Source organism: Eublepharis macularius, chromosome 1, assembly GCF_028583425.1.
Source record: "Eublepharis macularius isolate TG4126 chromosome 1, MPM_Emac_v1.0, whole genome shotgun sequence".
NCBI lineage: Eukaryota > Metazoa > Chordata > Lepidosauria > Squamata > Eublepharidae > Eublepharis > Eublepharis macularius.
In genome coordinates this window covers 110,778,312-110,788,479 of record NC_072790.1, presented here as the reverse complement: position 1 = coordinate 110,788,479, position 10,168 = coordinate 110,778,312, and the positions used below count along the sequence as shown (strand labels likewise).

The window sequence follows — 10,168 nt, the reverse complement described above, 5'->3', positions numbered from 1 at the left end:
CATGGGGAAGCCAACGTATGCCGGGTTGTCTCCGTAAATGCGTTTGAGGAGCTTGTCCTTGGTCTGGGGAACTGCCGAGGAGATGTCCATCTCGAGAGCCTTGGCCATCCTTGCCATCTGGTCGGCGTAGATGCGGAGGTCCTCGAATGGCGAGTCCGCAGATGGTACAAGCTCTTCAGCTGGCGATGGTTCGGACCAGGACTCCGACTGGTAGCCGCCAAAGCTCTCCACATCCTCCTCATCGGAACCGAGCTGGGATTCCGGAACCTGGTGCGGAGGGGGAGCCCACGTCAACCTCGATGTCGAAGGCCTCGGTTCCGACACGGAGAAACCTGCAGGTGCCCCTTCCCACTGGCAATGGTATGGCGAGGGGAGGTAGGAGGCCTGTCGATGTCGGGACGCAGTGGACCGGACCGATCGGACACTGTCCCCAGACCGACGTCGCTCACGACCGGCAGCTGGTGGAGACGGACGGGCAGGCGACGGACGGCTCCGACGAGGAGACGGGCTCGGTTCCAGCCTCGGCGACCGAAGAGCAGGCGATGTTCGGATCCGACGGCGCGGGCTCGGCTCCGGTCCCGAAGAGAATTCTGCGGGCACCGTCTCGAAGGCCATCGGATCCGGCACCGGCACGGAGATGTCCTCTGGCTCCGGGGAATCCAGATGAGGGGAAGGCGTGTGAGGAAGCACGATGACCTCTTCCTGGGGAGCGGGATGCGGCGACCGGTGATGTTTGGTCTTCTTCTTCTTCTTCGCCGGTTCCGAAGAAGACCTCGGAACCGACGCGCTCCTCGCCTTCGAAGGGGACCTCGGCCTCGATCCCTTAGGTTTTACCGGAATCGACCCGGTCGTCGGTTCCGATCGGGGACTCGGTAGACGGATCCTCGGTTCCGATGTCGGTCTCGGATCCGACCTGGTGGAAGATGCGCTACGGGGCGGCCGCACCGGTCCCTGCGCTGGAGAGGCCGCTCTCGACGCCGAGGCACTCGGGGGACGCGGTTTCGACCCCGACCTCGCGGAGGCCACTGAGCCAGCTCTGGAATGCCGTTCGGCAGAGGGGCTAGGGCCGGCCTTGGAGGAGGGCAACGGGGCGCCTCCGGACATGACCTTCTGCCACAGGGAGGAGTTAAGTCGGGCCTTGCGCTCCTGTCGGGCCTTGTTGGTGAAGCCCTGGCAAATTTTACAGGCCGTTACATTATGGGTCTCCCCCAAACAGAACAAGCACAGTTCATGGCCATCGGTCTTGGCCATTTTAGTGTGGCATTGGAGGCAATGCTTGAAGAGAGCCTTTGAGGCCATCTTCAGGGGCACGCGAAAGGAAGGTCAAAAACAGTCCGAGTCAAATTACCGAGTCCACAACAAAGTCCAAACGAGATCCGAAGAATAGCCGAGGTCACGAAGTCCGAAGTCAAAAGCCAAGCAATCAGTCAGAATAAAGCACGAAGCACAAAAAAGCACAGAGCAACGAAGCTCACGTTCTCTCCAAGCGGCGGCAAGAAGAGAACTGAGGGAAGGGGCCGTTGGTCGCTGGAGGATCACGTGACCGTTTGGGCGGGAAAACGGTCGCTGAGGCGCGCGACAAACGGCCCCTTCGGAGCCATGGAAGCTCTAGAAAATTCTCCGGCGGCTGGCCTGCGCCTGCGCAGTCCCCATGTGTGGAGGCACAGAAGAACGAAGATGAAAAAATACATATTTAATTTTTAAAGACAACCATAACCTAGGAAGTAATGATCAACCACTGTTTATTAATATTGTAGTATGATTGGGAGATGACACTTGTTAGTGCAGAAAATGAGATATCTTCAGGATGCTGTCAAAACACAGACTATTTAGCTTCTCTCTTCTCACACTTAATTAACAAGACATGAAAACTCAAAAGCTGTTTTCTTTCATTATGTGAAAATTTTAAAATGAAATCCTTAATTGCCCTACATCTGTCAGCAATAAAAACTTTGTATGTTTCATGATTGTTTGTGTTATAATGTAAAATTATAGTCCTGGCAAAGAACAGATTTCTTAAGTAAAAAGCTGCACAAGAAGAAAAACACATGGGACTCTTAACTCTATCTCCATCTTACGGTTAGAAAAGGAACATTCATTCTGGAAAAACAAAATGTAGATATTGTACATGAAGTTTTTCAAAACTAGACATAAGATATGCAAAACTAATTTATGTTACATTTCACAAAGGCTCTGAAACACAATAAAGTGATATATTTTTATATTTTATTAAAATAAATTTTAAAAGTAACAAAGAAGTCACCATTAAAATAAAGGATGAAATTCATATCCTTTTTCATATCTGGAAGTACATGAATCACTGCAAAAGTTTACCAAGAGAACCAACTTACACAGAAAACCATAGAAAGTTGTGTACCTCTCATTGATCAAAACTGCTAACAATACTTCTTCATGACTGCAATTTTCCTATTCTTCAGAAGGATTTGTACTTTGTATTGGCTTAGAACAGCATTCCTAATAAGAATAACCAGACTGAAGGTAGAAGTCTGCGGTTGGTGTACTTGAATGGCGTTAGTTGTGGAAAGGAAAGCCATAAGCACACGGCCCAAATGCTTCCAGTTTCTCTATTTTTCCTGTTTAACAGAAGAAGGATGACAGCCTTCCCCTTTCTTCCAAAAAAGCAACAGGAGGCGGACGGGGGGGGGGAACCACTTCATGGTTTTCCATTCCTTTAGCCATCTGCATTGCCAGGAATTGTTTTGGTGATGGAAGAGACGGAATGCACCAGTGCCTGCTCTTTCCTAAGAACTGCTGTTGTAATTGAGCTTTGCAATTCATTTTCACCTCCAAATTAAAAACCTCCTTTCTTCTTTTAATATACAATGAACAAAGAAATTAGTAAGTAAAAAGGAAGGCAGGAACAGCTTTATTGCTACATGTAATTTTACAAGGTTTCTGAAACTTTAATGTTAATATTCTGTTTACAGCACATACATGACCCTATTATAAATTCCCTAAATCAAACATTAGCTAACAGCAATATATTATTACTTTGAGATGTTACTTGAAGTATAAAAAGTTAATAAACAACTGAAAACCTGAAAATTTACAGCACTCGCTGTTGATAAATACACTCTTGGAAGATAAATATTCTTTTTCCAAAAAAGACGTTTTGTAAGATGCATAACTTCTGCTTAAATGTTTATTATAAGAAAGGCATCATTATCTAACTATGGTTAAAATCTCTATTTGTATCACTTGTCACTGCTAATATATTAGAGGTAACCAAAAACACATAGTAAGCTCCCACTAAAGAACTATGAAAAAATGGATCATGGAAGCAAAATTAAACATTTCTCATATGAGGAGATTCAAAACTCTTAGGATGTGTACAGATTATTGATGCAAATGTATCATTTGAAAAATGAGTCACTACATGCATATCAACCAAGAAATGAAGGAGTACAGTTCATTTTAGCCTCGACTCTTCTTTAAAATTATCTGCAAAAGAAAACATAAGTTATTCATTTACTTCATTGCTAATCAGTCTTCCTTGCTGAGACTCAAGGCAGGTCACAAAGTTTATAAAATAGAACATAATAGTGAAGTAAAACTAATTATAAATAGCAGGAAATAAAGCAGTAACAGCAGGAGAGTACATACAATATACAAAGCACTAAGGAAAAAAGCTGCATCCATGGGCATTAAAAGAATGATCTTGAATTTAAGAAATTAAATAGGGACATCAACAAGCTGTTGCTTTTCTTTCTCTTCCCATCTCTAGTGATGCTTCGTTTCTTTATATTAAAGTAAGTGGGTACAGAACTTTTATATGTCCAGGATCCAAAGAAACACGCAACTAATTCTGCATATTCAAGCAACCTTTGGGCTTACATATCTTTAGCAGCACCTCCCAAAGCCACTTTTGAAACTGAGGAGACTTTCAGAAGCAGTTTGTGTCACTGCGTACAGGTCTACCATTTCAAAAATAGTCTCAAAATATCCTAGACACAGGACATGCTAACTCTTTGGATCCTTTCTATAAGCTACTGCTACCAAAAGACAGTGCAACTGTGCAAGTGGGTTGAAGCCCTCACTCACGTGAGAAAAGGAGGCTATAGAATTATTACCCTGATTTTTCACATACATTTCACTAGGATTTTTACAATAGTGAAACATGACACTATAAGTGGAGGGCAAGGTGTTTAGGGGGGAACCGGAACCAAGGGTGCTGGTCTTACCTCTCACCTATGACTGAATGCACTGGCTACACCCTTATGCATCTGCCCCATGGTAAACACTGTGACCACATGCATATATGCAACAGTAGCCCAACATACATGATAAGTGTAAGGTCAGCATGCACAGAGTGGGGAAGAAACAAGCTAATTTTGCTTTGGCTCATTACAGTACTAGCCCATCTGATCACCTCACACAGTATAATGTTTTTCATTCATATGAACTGTACATATGTAGGCTCCATCCCACTATAAAATGACCCTATATACATGTGTGCATGCACTTGTGCAGAACTACTGTTTCTTATAAAACTTTAAGAAGTCTCTAGACCTATGAAAGCAAGGGTTCTTCAAAGAGGAAAATAAAAAGGAAGCAACCCTCCTCCCCATTGGATCACTTAAAATGTAATACGTTAAAAAGAAATTGTAATGTATTACATTAAAAAGAAATTTTATCAGCTGACACAAATTAAGTAAACTTTATAACAATAGTGCCCTATGTCCCCTTTAATGTTCTGTTGCTTGAAAGTTTCCTGATCTATCTAGAAGAAAAATGAAGTGGAGAGGGCAAGGAGATGCACAGCCAGAAAAATACAATGGAGTTATCCTTGCTGCTTCATGCCACAACATTCATCATAGGCAGGAAAAAGAAACCACAGCGTTTCCCTGCTGTAACACAGTTCCAGCATAAGATGGGAGAGACATGAATTAGCAGACAGATGGGAAGATAAAGGTGACGCTTAGATTTCATGCTATTATGCAGTTGCTTGGAATTCATTTAAAATAAGGAGCAAGTATCCCCTAAATCCTAGAACCTCCTTACTCCTGAAAATCATAACTCAAAACATAACAAGCTACAATGATAATGAAAATGAGTTTTCCATGCCATATTTTGGTTTTGCTGAGGTCAAGCTAGCAGCCTTCTGCTGCATGTGAAAAAATGATCTTTCAAAGGCTCAGCGGACAGATCTTCTATTTTCATAATTAGAGAATTACACTTCCTATTTGAGGTATGTCATCAAGTAAAATAGGCCTGTGAGCATTCTTTAGCTTAAGCTGTATATGCCTAGAAAAAGGTGGGGGTGGGGGAAGCAGAAAGAACAGAGAACGCTAGAATGCTCCAGCAAAGGTCCTCATTAGCACACCCAATCAGATCAGCATCATTCCCTCCCTCTCACAAGGCAACTGGAAGATCAGGCTAGCTCCTAATTTCTGCCAATATTTTCAAACTCTGCTCTTCACTTTCTGAGAGCAGTTTGATAAATGTTTTTATTGATAGCCTTCTTCCTAAACTGACTGCTTAATCTGTAAACAGAGCCTCAACTGCATGTCATAAATAGATGACAATTTCCCATTTATAATAACAGAAATAAAGTTCATTAAAGTACGTAGTTATGGATAAATATTTGAAATTGCAATTGTATAATAAAGGATAAGAAAAGAAGATGGATGATTTTTAAGCTCCATGAGCATTTGCTATTCCAACACAATTGAGAAAATGCAAATGTGCACAGAAGCTTATCACTTACATGATGTCTGTTTTACATCCTTGGTAGTGAGCTGGTATTATAGTATCAATTTTATTGTTTTGTAATGTTATTTTAGTATAATAATTTGTTCAGTTAAATAATAAAATCTGACTATTTGAGTTGTATGAGTGGCCACAGAATGTTAACGTTTTTATGACAATGTCATAAAAAGAATGGCAAAGTCTTGATTTTTCTAAAATTAAACAAACTGGGAGCACAACTAAAGTAAAATGAAGAAAAATTAATGGTACAACAAGACTTGTTATACACCCTTGACATTTAGTAGAAAAATGTTTTAAGATACACTGGAGAATTTCAGCTTTTAACCATTATTACCTTTGCTGAAGTCAGAACATGTTCATATTTAATTATTTTGCTCTTGTCTGCAATAGCCTTGGTTCGGGTTTCTTCAGCTAATCGATGCAGAAACAATAAAAAGTTCAAATGTACCTTTAAAGAAGCAGACATCATAACATCGTTACTGAAGTAAAGAACGCTCCAAACAAATTGGTTAAAAGCTGCTACATATGAATTTTTAAAAACTCTGAACTAATGATCATAGACTCTTGCTGCAGTGTTGAATTTGTACATAGTTTTAAAGGCATAAATGTCCAAATATAATTCTAGTGTTGACTTCTTCACTTCTACAGCACCAATGTTCACATTTATAATGAGGTATAATTATTCCTGAATTAGCCTAGTTTCTCAATATTTACACTTTCTATTAGGACAATGGAACTGCCATTTCTCACACAATCCTCCACCATCATCACATAGAGAGTTAAAAGTGGCAAGAAAAGAAAAAGAAGATTTTAGCACTAGCTATGCGTTCTCATGAAAGAGAAGTTCACAGTAGTTACCATGTTACAGCTGCAACCCTAAGGAAACTTTCCTGGAAGAAAGTCCCATTGAATAACACAAGCCTGAAAACACCATGAAAACAGCATCATGTTCAGCAGAAATTAGCATGCATTTGTCAAGAACGAATCCTGCCAGACCTAATACTATTGCTGTTGTTTTTTTTAAATCAGGTTACTAGCCTAACGGATTATGGAATGTTGTGAATGCAATATACCTTGCTGAATTCAACCGCCCCCCCCCCATGATATTTAGATTAGCAAACTGGTTAAATGTAGGCTAGATGATTGAACCAACAGGTGGATTCAAACTGGCTGGAGAACCGAATTCAAAGAATATGTATCAACAGTATTTTACCAATCTGGCAGTCAATCTTGATTGGGGAACCATATGGCTCTGTCTGGGCTTTTTTAAACCCTTTAATAAAGTCCGTAATAGAAACTTTTATTTATCCATAGTTTGAATATTTCTGGGAAATATTTCAATGCTACATAGTGTCGGAAGTGGCGGACTGTGCAATGTCTCTTCGTATGAAGCACATTAGCGCTCCAGAGGACAGCAGTAGACCCAGCAAGGTACATAGGTCAGTTTCCTCTGTATCCTCCTAGTCTGCTCTCTGTTAGTTTACCCATTTTGCTACTCTCATGAACTTCTTTCTTTCCTTCTGGCTAACCCTTCTGATCCTCCTTTGTCTAACATCCACTTCTTACCTAAAGCAACAAGCCTCTGAGGACTTTATTTCTAAAGCAGCTTACAACATCCTCTTACTCTTGATATCCTTACAACCCGGTGAGTTAGGTTAAGCTGAACATGTGTAATTGACCCAAGGTCACCCAGCAAGCTTTGAACCTGGGTCTCCCAGATCCTAGTCTGACACACTCACCACTACATCACTCCAGTTCCCAAAATAGATTCCAAGTGAACAATAGGAAGTAAACCCGATTTATTAATACAATGGATCCCAAACATTCAGCTGGGGCGGGGGAATGTTGGAAAATTGCATATAGTAAAAACTTTGTTATTTGGCCCTTGCTATCAACTAGCACACCCAGAGGACAAGCTCTTCTCTCTCAGCCACTACACCCCTGCGCCCCACTCCTGTTTCTTCTGTCAACCAACCTGATACATCTGACTATTGGGGGGCTTTTAATAGCTGGCGCTGCCAGAGGCCATCTTCATTAGGTGTCCATTTCCATTTCAGTCTCAGGGAGCCTGTTCTGCTAGGGAGCTCCTAGACAGCTTCATGGCTGGGGGGGGGTCATTTCCATTGGAGTAGGGTTTGGCTGCTGCAGATTCCTCTGGGAAGAGGCACAGAGCAGAACAATAAGCTTAATAATTTCTCACATCTGATTAACCGGCAACCCTCGTTCCTATAAACACCTGATAGCAAATATTTTTCTGTACTTCAATGAGTAAGAGACAAGATAATTGTGTCAGTACTGAATAGGGTTGGAAGGAATATTGCTAATTTATATTTTTTTGCAACTGTCCATACAGTCACTAGACCAGGAGTTCCCAACCTTTTTAAGCCTGCAGACGCCTTTGGAATTCTGCCACATGATGGGGGCACAACCACAAAATGGCTGCCACAAGAGGCAGAGGCATCCACAAAATGTCAAAGAGTGATGTAATGCATAACTACCTGTTAACTCTTCAACATTACAGGCAGAAATTCTGTTTAACTGGATGACTTTTAAAATGAACATACGGTTTAAAAATATTTCCTTGCATGCAGATACACACAATAATGCAGTGAATATCCTTGGGTTGTGGTAGACAACTGTTGCTGAAGCAATCAGCAAATCTTCTCCTTCCCCACTGAGCAACCACAAATAGCCCATACCAAACTGAAAAGGAAAGAGTTCCCATGTCAGAGGTATACCAGTAGCCTTGAGCAGATAACTGTAATTGTAGATATCAGTACACAGCATACACAGATCTAAGTTAAGTGTAGGGTGCCTGGGGGAGAGGGGGCTTAGTACGCTCAAACCTACTACATAATCTTGAGAATCAGGAAGTTTTGCTGTTCTGACAACAAAGAGGCAGAATCATGAGTGGTTGCTAGGGCACATCGCTGACATTTTAACACATGTATCTGGAGTGTTCACAATCCTCTTCTGATTGCTGTCTTATTGCAAAGCAAAAAAGGTGCATGCCCAAAAATCTTTTCAAAGTGGCAGTTCTGTCTTTATCAAAAAGAATTCTTGTCCCAAAAGCTTGTGCTGGAATAAGAACTTAATAGGAATTTTCTGGCATCTTAAAGACTATGTATAGAACCTTTCTGTTAACCATATACAAACCACAAGATATCTAGAAACAAACAGGTTGCTGGGCTGTTAACCTTAAGAATCAATTAATTTATTATGGCATAAACTTCTGTGGCCTAGTGCTCACGTCATGGATCTGAGGTCTTTAAAAGTTATGCCACAAAGCACCACAAGACTCTTTTTAGTTAACAGAAGCAACTACTCACCCTCGCCCATTCTACTGTCTAATCGAGACTGAATGGATAGTTCGGTGCCACTGGGGGCAGGGGGGTAACATTTTTCAGAACCACTCACACGCACCCGGCAGCCCATCTGGGTGGACAGTCCCACCCACTCCGAGGGTTGTCCCTCCCTGACAGCACAAACCCACCTCTTCCCTTCAGGATGCTAACATATCGCCACAAGTGGGGAAAGGGAGACCCTCGGAGGCCGCAAGGCAGCAGGAACCCAGCCCAAGCTCCCTCCCCGCCCTCGACTCCCAGCCTGCCCCCTCACCAGCAGGTCGATGTTGGCCGTCATCCGCAGGTGGGGCTTGTGCCGCCTCACCAGACCCTTCAACGTACTGCGCGACACGGTGCGCTTCATCTCCGCAGCGACGCGACCCTTCCGAAGCCGCCGAGAGGCGAAAGAGAGAGGACTTCACGAACTTCTCAACGAAGGTCTCAGCGGAACCCACAGCGCCTGCGCCCAGGGATGTTCGAATCTGGCGCCGCAAACTGCGCGTCACAACTGCCGCTGACGCGCCGCTCTTCGCGTCTAGCTCCTCCCCGCAGCGGATTGTCGGGCGTGAGCGCCGCCTCCTTTCCTCCCGACGCTTCTCCGGACGCCAAGCAAGAGGCATTTCCCGCCTCACGTCACTGGCCAGTTACCCAAGCACCTCTGAGCAATATTGCTGCAATTTCAACAATTTGTAAACAGAGTGACTGAGCAGGGGAGAGGGGTCTGAAGGACTCTGCCTCAGAGTTATCGCTTGGCATTAACACAAGACGTAGAATGCCTTTTATCGGGGGCAATCCAAATAGCACAGAACAGTGCGCAAGCTTTCCCGTTCTCCAGAATTCTTCGTCAGTATGTGCGGCCACCCCCCCCCCCCCCCGCCGCCTGACAGTTCTGGGTTAATGTTATGTGTGCGTTATCCGACCTATAGCGATGTCTTGCATGAAAGGCCTCTAAAACGTCCTATCATTAATAGAGTTGTATTGTCGAAGGCTTTCACGGCCGGAGAACGATGGTGGTTGTGGGTTTTCCGGGCTGTATTGCCGTGGTCTTGGCATTGTAGTTCCTGACGTTTCGCCAGCAGCTGTGGCTGGCATCT

General features: G+C 43.4%; 1 protein-coding gene across 1 annotated transcript; it reads right to left on the bottom strand.

Moving 5' to 3' along the window:
• Positions 1-2,212: 2,212 nt before the first annotated feature.
• CENPW (centromere protein W) lies at positions 2,213-9,547 on the bottom strand. The gene is made up of 3 exons (XM_054991797.1): positions 9,349-9,547; positions 6,065-6,178; positions 2,213-3,462 (listed from the first exon to the last, which is right to left on the bottom strand). The coding sequence occupies exons 1-3, from the start codon at positions 9,436-9,438 to the stop codon at positions 3,436-3,438; spliced, it is 231 nt and encodes a 76-aa protein (XP_054847772.1). The 5' UTR covers positions 9,439-9,547; the 3' UTR covers positions 2,213-3,435.
• Between the last annotated feature and the right edge of the window lie 621 nt (positions 9,548-10,168).

What these genes read in the sequence shown, in the direction of transcription:
- CENPW (XM_054991797.1), bottom strand. Translation starts at nt 9,438, where the DNA reads ATGAAGCGCACCGTGTCGCGCAGTACGTTGAAGGGTCTGGTGAGGCGG. An exon ending in CGGCCAACATCGACCTGCTG is followed by an intron (nt 6,179 to 9,348) that starts GTGAGGGGGCAG and finishes GCTTCTTTAAAG; the next exon opens with GTACATTTGAACTTTTTATT. An exon ending in ATGTTCTGACTTCAGCAAAG is followed by an intron (nt 3,463 to 6,064) that starts GTAATAATGGTT and finishes TTTCTTTTGCAG; the next exon opens with ATAATTTTAAAGAAGAGTCG.